Source organism: Etheostoma cragini, chromosome 21 (genome assembly GCF_013103735.1).
Source record: "Etheostoma cragini isolate CJK2018 chromosome 21, CSU_Ecrag_1.0, whole genome shotgun sequence".
Classification (NCBI taxonomy): Eukaryota; Metazoa; Chordata; class Actinopteri; order Perciformes; family Percidae; genus Etheostoma; species Etheostoma cragini.
Genome location: NC_048427.1, coordinates 19,369,343 through 19,384,050, shown reverse-complemented (window position 1 = coordinate 19,384,050; position 14,708 = coordinate 19,369,343). Strand labels below are relative to the sequence as shown.

Here is a 14,708-nt window from a genome sequence, read left to right as displayed (position 1 = left end):
CCTGCAGAGATCTGAGGACCAGGTAACCATAGTCCTCAGATTGGACAGATAGTCTAGCTAGCTGTCTGGATTTACCTGACCAAAGTCCAAACCTTTTTGGACTCAGTCTTGTCTTGGACTCAAACCTCCGTAATCACAGCCCAATGGAGCAGGATCAGACTCATATTCTGACTAGAATCTGAGTAGGACAACGTCAGGCAAAACTGATAGGGGTTAAAAAAAATTGTTGATTCATCAACATTGTTTATAAATTGATTCTTTTCCCCGGAATCTATATTATTTTATTAAATATTTCTGTTACAGTAGCCTACCACTGACTGTGACTAAATCATATCCGTTTTCAGCCATACAGACCAAAAGCAGGAAGTCCATGTTATGTCTTCTTTGTAAATTAAATAAATGTCAGACTGACTGCGTGACATGGGATGTGCATTGTATTTTAGACAACATTTAATTATTAGAAATGTCATATTTTGTCTCTAGAAGGGTACTAATTTAGTTGTGTTTTTGTTAAAGAAGCAAAATAAAATTGCAATACTCAATACCATCGAATTGCAATACAAACAAATCAAATCGGGGGGCGGGGGAACATCGTCCCAGCACTAGCCTACTGATATTTCATCAGAAATGTGATCAAATTGGGACCTTGTGAATCAGATTGGAATCAATTCTGAAAATTATTGGCAATACCCAGCCATATGAGAAATAAGTAGCAGTGATAAAGTGGTAAATAAAAGTTAGGTTAAAAAGGTACCATGGCATGACGATTTCACTTTATGAGGTTTTTTAACTTTAATATGAGTTCCCCCAGCCTGCCTATGGTCCTCCAGTGGCTAGAAATGTCATAGGTATAAACCGAGCCCTGGGTATCCTGCTCTGCCTTTGAGAAGATGAAAGCTCAGATGGGCCGATGTGGAATCTTTCTCCTTATGAGGTCATAAGGGGAAAAATTACCTCCCCTTTCTCTGCTTTGCCCACCCAGAGAATATGGCCCACCCATGAGAGAGAGACATCATGGCTTTCAAACGAGCAAAGTGGCAGCTTGTTAGATACAGTATTAGGGGATCATTAAGGTCTATATAAAAGAGACTTCAGATACAGTATTAGGGGATCACTAAGGTCTATATAAAAGAGACTTCAGATACAGTATTAGGGGACCACTAAGGTCTATATAAAAGAGACTTCAGATACAGTATTACGGGACCGCTAAGGTCTATATAAAAGAGACTTCAGATACCGTTGTAGGGGACCACTAAGGTCTATATAAAAGGGACTTCAGATATAGTATTAGGGGACATCTAAGGTCTATATAAAAGAGACTTCAGATACAGTATAAGGGACCACTAAGGGTTATATAAAAGACACTTAGAATACAGTATTAGGGGACCACTAAGGTCTATATAAAGAGACTTCAGATACAGTATTAGGGCACCACTAAGGTCTACATAAAAGAGAATTCACATACAGTATTAGGGGACCACTAAGGTCTATATAAAGAGACTTCAGATACAGTATTAGGGACTACTAAGGTCTATATAAAAGAGACTTCAGATACAGTATTAGGGGACCACTAAGGTCTATATAAAAGAGATTTCAGATACCGTTGTAGGGGACCACTAATGTCTCTATAAAAGCATCCAAAGAGCACCATGTCATGGAACCTTTAACTATCAACTCCAAGTCATTACCACAGACACAAACACAAAGTATTAGCATACGTAAATACATTCTCCTTTCTCTGAAGACTAGGCTACATTAGCAAGTATATCATAGTAGCCTATCACTATGGAGATATGAGCTAGTTAGTGTCCCTTTCATTCCGAATGGTGACTGTGAAGTTACATTCACTTACCTTTTAATTTTCTTCTCTATCTCAGTAGCATTGGGACCCTGTGCATTTCTCATTCGCAGTAGCGCCATTTTGACCCGACACGTCTGCTACACTATAGTATTTACCGAATACTACCGTACACGGTTATTCTTGCCTTGACTAACCATGGCGTACCACCACCACCACCACCAGTCCACCACCTGAATCCCTCTCTTTCCACTTCCTGGCCAACCTACTGGCTCTCCGGAAAAGAAAGCGACGTTTTTATTGGACCACGCCGCAAAAACACAACTTTCATGCTAGCTCGTGCATATGCGTCCTCAGCTCATAACGTTTAACTCAGCGAACATTCCTCCATCCGTTGCTCTGCCCGCGTAGACTAAATAAATCGATTACCTATTAACGACTGGGAGCTGTGGTAGGTTCGCCTCACGACAACATCCTCCCCAGTCCTCTCCAGTAGCCCAGCTCAGGTTCTGGCTTCGTCCCCACTGTCCTGGTGAGTCCAACAAACAATCTAATGTGCATTATTGAGATTCAAAAACAAAACCCTGAACCTGTAACTACTCTTAATATCTATTCAACAGACAGAATGACATCTCCTTGGCCTAAAGGAACGAAACTAGTTCACCTGGATTTGAAAGGCGCCCCCCCGAGGGTAGAATACCTTCATAGGGTAAGCACCATAGACTGTTAATATTATACAGTCTGGTAATGACACAGCAGCTTCCTCTGTGATCTGCTGCAGATGCAGATGCACATACAGTGGCTTGCATAAGTGCACACACCCATGCTAAAGTTGATTAAAAAGAGGAATAAAAAAACATCTTTTGGAAATTGATCTTGATGCCTTAATTCAAAAAAAAGTAGGAAAATCTAACCTTTTAAGGGCACCAATTTTCTTTGTCATAGGGGAACTTTCCATAAAATCATCTCTCAGTGCAAATCAAATCAGATTAGGCTAACTGAAATAAAACCAAGCCAATCTCTATGTATGAAGAAGGTTATGTGTGTGTGTGTGTGTGTGTGTGTGTGTGTGTGTGTGTGTGTGTGTGTGTGTTTGTATATCAGGATGCATAGTATCCTGGATCCATGAAATAACTGGCCTTTAATAATAAAAATGTGCCTGCCTCTATGGGAATTTAACATAGGGATGTGTGTACTTATGTCCCCTGTATTTTAAGGAAAAACATTTATTTATTTACAATACAGTATTAATTCACAAAAAACATTGGTGTTCTTAAAAGGTTGGATTTTCCAAAATATTTTAATTTTACTGTTTGAATTTTTAGGCATTAAGATCAATTTCCAAAAGATGTTTTTTATTCTTCTTTTTAATCAACTTTAGCATGGATGTGTAAACTTTTGCAAGCCACTGTATTCACTCCTCTGTCATTGTTGTATATGTATATATATATATTCATGTTTGCTGTACACTACACATGCTTTTCATCTCATCAGCTGATCGAGCTGTTCTCTCAGCTGGGAGTGGACGGCCTGCTGGTGGAGTATGAGGACATGTTTCCTTATGAGGGGGGGCTGAAGCTGCTGCAGGCAACAGCACAGCCTGCTTACAGGTGCAGTTTGGGGTCTAAACACCGGACTAGGGATGTCCTGGTCAGCTTATGTCCCGATCCGATTTTTTTAAGTATTGATACATGCAGTAGGCAGATACCGAGTCACTATTTGATTTGAGCTACACGCTGTTTTTTACAAAAGTAGACATAGTGACTAAAACATGTCCTCAGCTTATTACATTAAATGTACCCCTTAAAAGTCTTAAAAATCAGCAATTTTGTTGATGCTTTTAATCAACGTTTTTAACTTTTTCTTATGTTTTTGTCCCTTTTTGCAACACTTTTGACGTTTTTTTCAATGGTTGTCACTTTTTTTGTTTTCAACACTACGTAACACTAAGTTATTAACTTAAGTTTTACATTTATATTTGGAATTTATGGTCAATAAACCTCATTTATAGGAAATTATACCTAATGTTTGAGTTAGAGAAGCAGAAATTAGTAATTATTTAGACTAAAATTAAAGGAATGGATGTTGATGGATAATCGACTGGAATATGTCAACTTTTACTCAATACTATTTCAAAACAACTTCAATTTTTTTTAAATGCTATAAAATTGAATAAGACGCCCCAAAATGAATGAAAGTAGAGATTTGTACTTGCAAAAGAGCGTTGTGTAAAATCAATCATGATATTTTGGGGAATTAAAAAGAACATTGATATAGGAAAATGGGTCAATTTGACCTGACGACAACATGAGGGTTACTGCTGCTAGCACTTATGTAAAAACTCACATATAAAATCAACTTCTACTTAAAAGGTGTTGAATAGGACATGTAGGACATTCCTACACTGGACATCCCTAGTCTTCCATTCCTGAATAAATAGGCTGTCAAGAATTGTATGCACTTTTTTTTATATGCCTCATTATGCTGTGTGATCCAGTAATAAAATCATAACCCTTCCTGTGTGGGATAGAGATTAAAAAAAAATCTATGTTTAAATCCGGTGCCATAAAATGCTTTGGTTCAGCAAGTTCAATGAGTTATGTCTGTTTACCACATGCTCTGTGCCCAGCCGAGAGGAGGTATTATCCATGCAGGAATTTGCCACATCTAAGGGCATGGAGGTCATCCCACTGGTGCAGACATTTGGTCACATGGAGGTGAGGAAACCATCCTGCTCTCCTGTTTGGAAGTGTTTGTATCGGCAACAAATGTGACAATTGTGAGACGGTATTTGTAGTTTAGCGGCGGCTGTCGCTTCTGTGTTCTAGTTTGTGTTGAAGCATCGGCCCTTGTGGAGCCTGAGAGAGATGGGGCACTGTGTGAGCACCCTGAACCCCCACAAAGAGGAAGGGTTTAGGCTGGTGATGGAGATGCTGAGGCAGGTGGTGGAGCTGCATCCCGGCTTAAATACACTGCACATTGGAGCAGATGAGGTGAGGATTTTTTTTAGATATGGCAGAAAGTAGGGATGAATACGTAATAAATGAATTCATTTTTTTTCATAAGACAAATGCTGGAATAATGTTGCATATCACAGATTGTTTACATAAATATCCAATTTTCAGTGGATCTTTTCATTTATTTTGTATTGCTTTATCTAACATGATCGTATTAGGTGCAATATGTACAGAAGTATGTGATTTCTGACTTTTTTCTCAGAATTCAAATTTTTTTCTCAGAATTTTGAGAAAAAAGTTAGAATTCTGACTTTAATCTCAGAATTGAAAAAAGTCAGAATTCTGAGAAAAAGTCAGAAATCACATACTTTTTTCTCAGAATTCTGAGAAAAATGTCAGAATTCTGACTTAACTCAAAATTTTAAAAAGTCAGAATTCTGAGAAAAAAGTCAGAATCTCATCTTTAATCTCAGAATTCTGAGAAAAATGTCAGAATTCTGACTTTAATCTCAGAATTATGAGAAAAATGTCAGAATTATGAGAAAAAAGTCAGAACTCACATACATTTTTCACCAGTGGCCCTTATCCTCCTCCGTAAATATGTAGTGTACAAAAAATCGTGAATTCTAATCGCAATATCTCGCAGATAAATCCCTAAATTAGATTTGTTTTTTTCTTCAAATGTAGAAAGTATCATGATCCATTTCCTGTCCTTGTCTAAACTTCCTCAAGGTGTACATGCTCGGCGAGGGGGAGGAGTCCAAACTGTGGTTGGCCTCACCTGGACGTACAGTGGAGCAACTTTTCCTGAGTCATGTAACCAAGGTGGCGCGGGCCGTCAAGGAGGCATGGCCACACATGACCATCATAATGTGGGATGATATGATGAGAGGCATGACCCAGGACACGCTAAAAGGTGAGGAAGAAATACAATTGGTTCCCACTAATATTTGAAATACGCAAGGGTAGAGTTACTCCAAAAGAGCATCTGGGACCATCTGAAGGAATCCTGGTGGTTTTTAGATTTTATTTTTGACCCACTGTCAGTTTTGGTATCTGTGCACTCCAATGTGTTTGGATTTAACTGTTTTTATAATGAATCATTTCTTTTTTTTTTTATCCATGTGACAGCTAGTGGCCTAGTGGGACTCGTCCAGCCCATGTTGTGGGACTACACCCCTAATCTGGATGTGGACACAACTGGTAGGTACAGTGGAAATTAGTCTTCAAACAGGCTCTTATACATTGACAATTAGTCTGCAACAAGTACAGAGCTTTGTTAGTTGTGATGTTTCTTCTCTAACTGTGTGTTCCAGTGTCTCTGCTGGAGAAGTACTGCAGTGCGGGTATGTCGGAGCTGTGGGCTGCCAGCTCCTTCAAAGGCTCCACCAGTGTTTACACCTGTGTGCCCAGCACACAGAGACATGTGGACAACCATGTGCAGTGGCTGAAGGTGGCTGCTTCTCTATCTGCTGCTGTGAAACTGCAGGGCATCGCCATCACAGGCTGGCAAAGGTAAGCATTTGAGGATTTTTCATTTTGCTTTTAGATTGTTTGCACAGTATGATTGTGAAGATGATGGTTGTATCTGTACTGTATGATTGTGAAGATGATGGTTGTATCTGTACTGTACGATTGTGAAGATGATGGTTGTATCTGTGTACTGTATGATTGTGAAGATGATGGTTGTATCTGTACTGTATGATTGTGAAGATGATGGTTGTATCTGTGTACTGTATGATTGTGAAGAAGATAATTGTATCTTTGTACTGTATGATTGTGAAGAGGATGGTTGTATCTGTACTGTATGATTGTGAAGATGTATGGATTTTATTGGTGTACTGTATGATTGTGAAGATGATTGTATCTGTACTCTATGATTGTGAAGATGATGGTTGTATCTGTACTGTGTGATTGTGAAGATGATGGTTGGATCTGTACTGTGTGATTGTGAAGATGATGGTTGGATCTGTACTGTGTGATTGTGAAGATGATGGTTGTATCTGTACTGTATGATTGTGAAGATGATGATTGTATCTGTACTGTATGATTGTGAAGCAGAGCAGTGATAAAGAGCACATTAATCTAAAATAATTGATTGTTGTGCATACCAACAGCTTAAAAACATGTCCACAGATAGAAGTTGGACAGCACTGTATGTACGACTTCTTTAGTGAGACACAAATAAGACAGAAGTGCTTATATGTACCTTACTACAGCTTCCACAACTGTTGACGCACGGAGCAGCCATGTTGGATCTTGAGCTCGGGGTATTCAGTGATTTTCCGAGCTCTGAAATCCAATGTCAGGTGGCGCGTTTCTGACTTTGAACTCGGAAAATCCGACTTCCAAGTACAAATGGAACGCAGTACCATTAGTAGTAGTAGTAGCATGATTGCTGACCAAACCATCCTAAATATTGACAGTTCAATTGTATGGACTAATTAACAATATCCACTTAGTATAATGAATAAAGTGTTATACAGTGCATGGGGTACCACTGTGATAGAAGTCCTCTCTACCTCCTGGGCCACCTCCAATCCTTTTTTTTAGGGTCGGAATGAATTCATCAGCCAGAAATCATGTGATTTCACATTTGCAATTAAAACTTAAAACAAGGTTTTCACATGATCCATCATTTCCCCATTGCCAGGTATGACCACCTGTCGGTGTTGTGTGAGCTGATGCACGTGGCTCTTCCATCGCTAGCAGCCTGTCTCCAGACCCTGGACCATGGGCAGTTCAGTGCCGAGGCCCAGAGCCGAGTAACTGAGAGACTGGGTATCCCCTCAGTGGAGGTAGACGCCATTGGGAGGTAAGGTCCAACATTGTTTTTTCTAAAACTAACCTACACTGTCACTGTATGGTGCGTACCTCTACATTAACTGGATTTTGTTCTATGTGGCCTTTAGGACTTCTGCAGACGACTCGCTGTTCCCAGGAAGGAAGCTGGCTGAGTTAACTGTGGAGCTCAATTCACTGCTGAACTCGGAGGACGTACGCTTTTTTGAAAACAACATGTGAGTTATGGGACAGAGATCTTATTTTTGGATTTATATCAAGATTTTCAATATCTCATCTCACCTGAAAAGATTAGCTTGACTTGAGAAATGAGAAGATCGAAACCACTCTCATGTCGGTATGCTAAATATGAAGATACAGCCAGCAACTAGTTAGCTTAGCTGGGAATAAAGACTAAAAACAGGGGTAACAGCTAGTCTTGAGCGTGCCTTCATTATACTGTTACTGAAAGTTTGTTACCTTTTAAGCTGCAGTAATTTAAGTAGAGATAGACCGATTATCGGCCCCCCTGGGGGATTTTTATGGAAGTTTGCAGATTATCTGTATCACCGTTTTATCGGCCTGATAACCGATAACCAATCGGTATCAGCCTCGAAAAACCAGAATCGGTCGATATCTAAGTTTTAGCAGTATATTTTAAATCAAGGAGAAATCACGTGTTTATTGCTGAGCTTTAGAGGGGCCTTTAGACGGAGCCAGGCTAGCTGTTTCCCCCCGCGTCCACTCTACCTGGCTGCTGGCTATGGCTTTAATTAACACAGACATGAGTGGTATTGATCTTTTTTTAATTAAGTGTTTTTAGATCTCTTTATTTAAAGGGACAACGCACATTAATCAACATGAGCACAGAGTCCAATATGTAAATGTGACAGATTTAGCCATGCAGGCTAATTTTCATCTGCGGCCCCTAGCAGGTGGATGGCTTAAATCCTTCCTTCTCAACTAACTCTCGGCAAGATAGAGAATATAGAGTGTATTTCCCAAAATGTACATTGTACAACCTTTGCAGAAAATGTTAAACTTACTCCTGTATGCAAATACCAGCTGATAAACTGGATGCCTGTGCTACTGCAGGTATGTAAGAGGATGGTTCAGCCCCTTCCAACGACAGAGGAAAATGGTATCTCCCCTCATCACCATGCAGATCCACAGCCAAGCATCCACGTGAGAATAATGTGTTCTATTACAGCTACACCGGGGTTATTATAGTAAACTAAAACTTCAATAATGTCTATGTCCATTGTATTTATATAGCATCTTTCATTACTTGTAAACCCCCCCAAAAAATAATACCACATGTACTGTACATTGAAACAAAGCAGTAATGGAAATCATAATACACAATATTACAATCAATAAACTTGTGTTGTCTTCCCGTCGAAATTGAAAATCAACACTTTTGTTGACGCTTTTTATCGATTTAAAAAAAAAAAAAACGTACTTTTGACGCTTTTTTTCAATGTCACTTTTTTGATGTTTTCAACACTATTAACTTCAGTTTTACAGTTATTTTTGGAATTAATGTTCAATAAAACTCATTTATAGGAAATTAAAAACAATGTTTGAGTTAGAAAAGCAGAAATTAGAAATTATTTAGACTAAAATTTAAAGACAATATGTTGATGGATAATCAGAGACTGGAATATGTCAACTTTTACTCAATACTATTTCAAAACCACTTCAAGTAGTTTTTCAAACGCTATAAAATTGAATAAGACACCCAAAGTGAATGAAAGTAGAGATTTGTACTTGCCAAAGAACGTTGTGTGCTATCAATCATGTTATTTGGGGTAGTTGGAAAAAAACATTGATATAGGAAAACGGGTCAATTTACCCGAGGACAACATGAGGGTTAAGCAAGAGTGCAGCCATTCAATTTCAAACACACAAAAGATCAATGTCTGAGTCGAAAAAGGTGTTGAGATTGCTTTTGAATGTGGACACAGTTGTGCTGCCTCAGGTCATGAGGCAGTGTGTTCCCGAGACCACCCGAGTTCCAGGGCCACAGTAACTGAAGGGCCTGATGGGCCTGATCCAGAGTCATTTGTACTATGCCCGTTGGCCACCACTTTTGTGCAGAGAAAATACAGAGCAGACTTTCCAGACCAATGCTCAATCTGAAACCCATTGAGCTTGGCTTGATTTGTTTGGATAATCCTGCAAATAAAGCATTACAGTAGTCTAACATGCTTGAGATGAACGCATGCACCAATTTCTCAGTCATTTTGAAAAACTTTTGATATACATTTTTTGTGATAAAATGCTGTTTTGATGATATTGGTGATGTGATTTTTAAAATTGAGATCAGTATCCAAAATAATGCCATGGTTTCTGACTTCCTCACTGTATTCCAGAGACAGTGAATTTAGGTGTGACTAAATTGTATGTCTATCATTTTTAGGACAACAACAAGAATCTTGTCTGTATAAGCAGTCACAAATATTTTAAGTAAACTGAAAATAAATCAAAACCTTCAAGAAAAAAGTACACTGGGACTATATTGCCAGGTAAAAGAAAATAAACGTAAATAATTTCAGTTTCAGTTTTTTTAGCTATAATATTTCACTGCTGGGAAAAAAAGGAGACTGCAGGAATTTCCATCAACTCGTTTCGCTGTTATTGCTTCCCAACCCACCCTAATGTAGCACATTAAACCTCATGGCTATTCTCCAACCATGTATTAGGTATTTGTATGTACTGTAGCTACATACTGAGACATTACACCTGACGAACTAAAACTAAGTAAATAAAAACTAAAACTAAACTTTCACAATAACTGAGCCAAACAACAACTATCAAACACTCTGAAAATTAACTCTACTGAAATTGAAAAGTATAAAATGAAATGAAAACTAATTGAAAAACTATAATAACCTTGATGCCCACTGCTCTGTCTTCCTGAAATGTTTTCCGGACTGTTTTAGCCTTTAACGAGAACCCGCTCTGATCTGGTCCCCTCAGGTATTTGGCTACGCTACAAGAGAAGGCGGGGGCAGTGAGAGAGGAGATGGTGCGTCTATATCCAAATTCAACAGCCCAGGAGTGGATGGAGGAACATGTTAGCCCTGTAGTGGCTCCTTTACAGAGGATAACAGAGGACATCAGCGCCTGCCTGAATCAGATGGTGCCGTAGTATATTCACCAGCTCCAAATCAAACTGCTTTTTTGATCAATTTCGATACTAGTCTCTTAACCCTTGTGTTGTCTTCCCGTCAAAATTTAAAATCCACACTTTTTACTCTAGTTCTTAACTTTTTCTTACACTTTTGTCCTTTTTCAACACTTTTTTCAATGTTTGTCACTTTTTTGTTGTTTAACACTATGTAACACAAAGTTATGAACATTAGTTTTGCAGTTATTTTTTATATTTAAAGGTCAATAAATCTAATTCTTAGGAAATTTTAGCTAATGTTTGAGTAAGAAAAGAAGAAATTAGGAATTATTCAGACTAAAATTAAAAGAATGGATGTAGATGGATAATCACAGACTGGAATATGTCAACTTTTACTCAATACTATTTCAAAAAAGCTTTCCAAATGCTATAAAATTGAATAAGACCCCCAACAATTGATGGAAGTAGAGATTTGTACCTGCCAAAGAGCGATGTGTGGATCCAATCATGTTATTTTGGGTAATTTAAAAAGAACATTGACATAGGAAAACGGGTCAATTTGACCCGAGGACAACATGAGGGTTAATTCTTTTTTTTTTTTGGCATGACTTTGTATGCAATTGTGCGCTTATCCAAGAGAAAACTGTTGTAAATTGCACTAACTGTAGCATATATAGGAAGCAATATTAAAAAGAGACTTTGGGTTTACATATAAAACAATTTTTTATATAATTCATTGAAATGTATCAAAGTGAAAAAAAAGACAATAAGGTCAACCAGAAAAAAAATCTTCTCATTTTCTTTCAAGCAGAGAACACAATTACATTCACCATCAGCCATTTAACAGTCCTGATTTCATCAATATTTCAAAAAAGAAATAGTTTTTGAGATTTTGAAAGTGTTTGAGATTTAGTCTTAAAGCTCTCTCAGATTTTATCTTATGTTAAAAGACAGAACAACAACGGGTCAATGCATTTTACATAAAATTAACTCTTGCTTGAGCCATGAAAACCATTCATGCATAATTGCAGTTTGCACATGCATTCATCCGGATTGTTCACTGGGTATGAATAAACATGCCAAAAGGTGATTATCAACTGGGTGGTCCAAAAAACTAGGAAAAGCACTTTCCATTGAGCGGAACACAAACAATCATTAGTAGAAAGGCACTATACATCTGTAATCTGGAGGGTATTCCCAAAATGATAATTAAGAAAAGCTAAGGCATGGTATTCATTACGAGAGGGCTGCGTTTACAGTACAATACAAGTCTTCTTTTCCATATTACCTGGAACAGTTTTAGAAATCTTTGACTAAACCGTGGGTAACACTTTACTTGGTACTTGAAGTTTTCTACGTAAGAGTGCCATGACATTGTTATGATAGTCATGAACCTTAACCCTAACCATAACTTGCCATGACAAAACCAAATGACGCTCTTAAAAAAGCGTTATGTCATAATCGTTTGACTTGTTTATGTTTTATGACACGTTCATGACCGTGTCACGTCACTTATGGCGAAAACCTCAATTAAAGTGTAGACAAACCCTGAAATATTTGCATGACAAAACATTTAATTGGATGATTTCTTCATCCTAGTTCACATGAAAATTAAATAAAAAACATTTTACAATAGAGCTCAACAGTCTTGCCCCCCCTTCGAGAGATCTTGGGTTCCAGAAGTAAATTTTCTATTAATTTCCCCCATTGACATCTGAAAAAATCTGTATATAGAGCGTTTTAGACTATGTCTTATGGTAACTAGCTACCACGTGACTCACATACATACAACACATCATTTCAAGTGAAAAAATGAACAGAACATTCCCCAAAAAGTCAAAGGTACAACACTGTGTACATACAACTACTCATTCCCATAAACCACCGCGCACCACTGAATGAAGGAAGCTAACTTTTTTTTAGCTAACGGGTAATTTGGCTCACCGCTAGCTGAGACAGACCGTAATAACTTAATAACGTTTAATAAGGTAATAAAACCTGAAAATAACTTAAAATTTACAACAGCTGTTACATCAGCTACAGCGTGCTTTTCCCAGTGTTGAGTTTGAGTTCATATTCTTTAGACTGAATCAAGCTGTCTGCTAGCAGTTAAGCAGTTAATTAGCTGTTAGCTAAACGTCTAACGACAGTGTTGTAAATCCTTGTACCAACAGCTCCCCCTCCTCACAAGCATGAGTTCCACCAACCAGAGGCATCACTGTGGGATTGCTTAGGATTGTGGGTAATGAAGTACTCATCCAAGACATTGCGCATAAAAGACATTTATCTCAAAACACGGTTGGTGCCCTATGAACTTTTGGCGTCTATTTGAGGATATACAATCACTTAGTCATGTAGCAGCTGGTTTTTTAAGTCTACCATTGGCGGTTACAATTTTATGGCTTATACCCCAATTGTAAATAGAGAAGATGCACTGTATTTTTACTTCCGGAACCGGCTGCGGACGGGACTGTTGAGCTCTATTGAGAGCCGGAGTCACACCCATCTACTTCGGGTCCATGTGACATATCTGTCGAAAACAATATAAATGGGAGTCAATGACAGATATTAGTTTTTTTTCGTCTGGTTTGAATTGTGCCATGGAGTTCAAAAGTGATGTGTGCAAATTTAAAAGATCATTTTACATGTCAAGAGATAAACGATTGGACGTCAAGAAGTTGAACAACATTATGTTTTGTGTGAGATCTCTTAGTGAACTACAGTTCTCGTCTCGAACTATATACGACACCAGAGAAATATGGCTGTCTCCTTGTCCAGCTTTACCGTCAACTTCCAAGATGTAGGCAGAAGTATCAAAAGAGGTGAAAACCATTATAAAATCGGGTCACGTTGAGAGCTGCAGCCACTCAAAGGGAGCAGAGGGAAAATGACGTCAGGTAAGCAAGCAAATTATGTATTTTCCTCATAGCATTTTACCTAACTCGCACTGTTGCTTGCTCTGTAGGAAACTACTAGAACTGTTGGGTCCTAGTAAATTCTGGAGTGTGGTCTAGACAAACTCTATCTGTAAAGTGTCTTGAGATAACGCTTTTTATGAATTGATACTATAAATAAAATTGAATTGAATTAACTATCTTGTGACAAACTGTGACATTCTTGTAATCGACATGTAAAATCATTTTTTATTTTTGAAAAACGTGTAATCCAAGGCACAAGTCGATCAGGACCAAAAATTGGTCTTGTCGCCATTGACCACGTTTCATTTTTTTTTTCCTCAAAGATAGGTCCCATGCAGGCAAACGGAAGGGGCGAGACTTCTGCTCTCTTATAGCCTCCCAAAGCTGCCATAACCACAACTGACATACAACAACAAAAATATGATGAAGGAAGTCTGTGAAGAGATCTATCTTCATGGCGTTTCATGCTAATGCTAAAAGTATAACGTAGTGAGGGCATCACTAACAATGGGCACCCTCTGTAATGCCATAGCAATACCATAATGCCCCTAAATGGATGAAGGATGCAAGTCACACAGAGATCAGAGTTGGTCTGCTTGATCATCTGAATCACTGCCGTTGTCCAAAGAATCTTCCTCCTCTCCATACTCGGCCTCTGCCTCCTGCTGCCTGCGTTGCTGCAGCTCCTCCAGCCCCACGAAGCGCTTCAGCAATGCAGCCAACGCCTCCACGTCACTGACAGGTAACAGACAGAAGGGAAGGAGAACAGGGATATAATGCATTATCTTGTGTTTGTTAGTTATACAAAGCATACTGCTGTTGCTTTTTTTTCTTCCAAATATTGCTTGGCTTTAATAATCATTTTTAAAAAATCAGACAATAAGAAGACTTTAAAGAAGACTTTAGACTTTTTACTTCTTTTTAAACCTGAGCTGGCTTAATAACAGGTTTTACACTTATTCTTGGAATTCATGGTCAACAAACCTCATTTATATCAATTTATACGTACGTTTTTAGTTAAAAAGGCAGAAATTATGAATTATTTTGTATACAGTGGGTACGGAAAGTATTCAGACCCCTTTAAATTTTTCACTCTTTGTTTCATTGCAGCCATTTTCCAA

General features: G+C 38.3%; 3 protein-coding genes across 5 annotated transcripts in view; 1 reads left to right on the top strand and 2 right to left on the bottom strand.

The window, feature by feature from the left end:
* Positions 1-2,089, bottom strand: part of uts2r2 (urotensin-2 receptor 2) — a 28,146-nt gene extending 26,057 nt beyond the window's left edge. The window contains exon 1 of the mRNA XM_034861386.1: positions 1,853-2,089. Coding sequence (XP_034717277.1) covers positions 1,853-1,920 — 68 coding nt within the window. The 5' untranslated portion in view covers positions 1,921-2,089. The remainder of the gene's footprint in view (positions 1-1,852) is intronic.
* hexdc (hexosaminidase (glycosyl hydrolase family 20, catalytic domain) containing) lies at positions 2,076-10,756 on the top strand. Of its 3 annotated transcripts, none has more exons than XM_034861352.1 (12): positions 2,076-2,330; positions 2,419-2,507; positions 3,293-3,408; positions 4,428-4,515; positions 4,627-4,791; positions 5,488-5,671; positions 5,887-5,958; positions 6,072-6,270; positions 7,409-7,570; positions 7,668-7,775; positions 8,632-8,721; positions 10,519-10,690. In XM_034861352.1, the coding sequence occupies exons 2-12, from the start codon at positions 2,424-2,426 to the stop codon at positions 10,688-10,690; spliced, it is 1,440 nt and encodes a 479-aa protein (XP_034717243.1). In that variant the 5' UTR covers positions 2,076-2,330; positions 2,419-2,423. The 3 variants fall into 3 exon arrangements, with proteins under 3 accessions (XP_034717243.1, XP_034717242.1, XP_034717244.1); XM_034861351.1 differs by having other exon boundaries at positions 2,242-2,337; positions 2,415-2,507; XM_034861353.1 differs by lacking the exon at positions 2,076-2,330 and having other exon boundaries at positions 2,424-2,507; positions 10,519-10,756.
* A 3,068-nt stretch (positions 10,757-13,824) lies between these two features.
* LOC117937425 (cytochrome b-245 chaperone 1 homolog) overlaps positions 13,825-14,708 on the bottom strand; it is a 3,496-nt gene continuing 2,612 nt past the window's right edge. The window contains exon 6 of the mRNA XM_034861399.1: positions 13,825-14,322. Within this exon, the coding sequence (XP_034717290.1) occupies positions 14,169-14,322 (154 nt within the window). The 3' untranslated portion in view covers positions 13,825-14,168. The remainder of the gene's footprint in view (positions 14,323-14,708) is intronic.

What these genes read in the sequence shown, in the direction of transcription:
- hexdc (XM_034861353.1), top strand. Translation starts at nt 2,424, where the DNA reads ATGACATCTCCTTGGCCTAAAGGAACGAAACTAGTTCACCTGGATTTG. An exon ending in GACCCAGGACACGCTAAAAG is followed by an intron (nt 5,672 to 5,886) that starts GTGAGGAAGAAA and finishes TCCATGTGACAG; the next exon opens with CTAGTGGCCTAGTGGGACTC. An exon ending in ATCCACAGCCAAGCATCCAC is followed by an intron (nt 8,722 to 10,518) that starts GTGAGAATAATG and finishes TGGTCCCCTCAG; the next exon opens with GTATTTGGCTACGCTACAAG.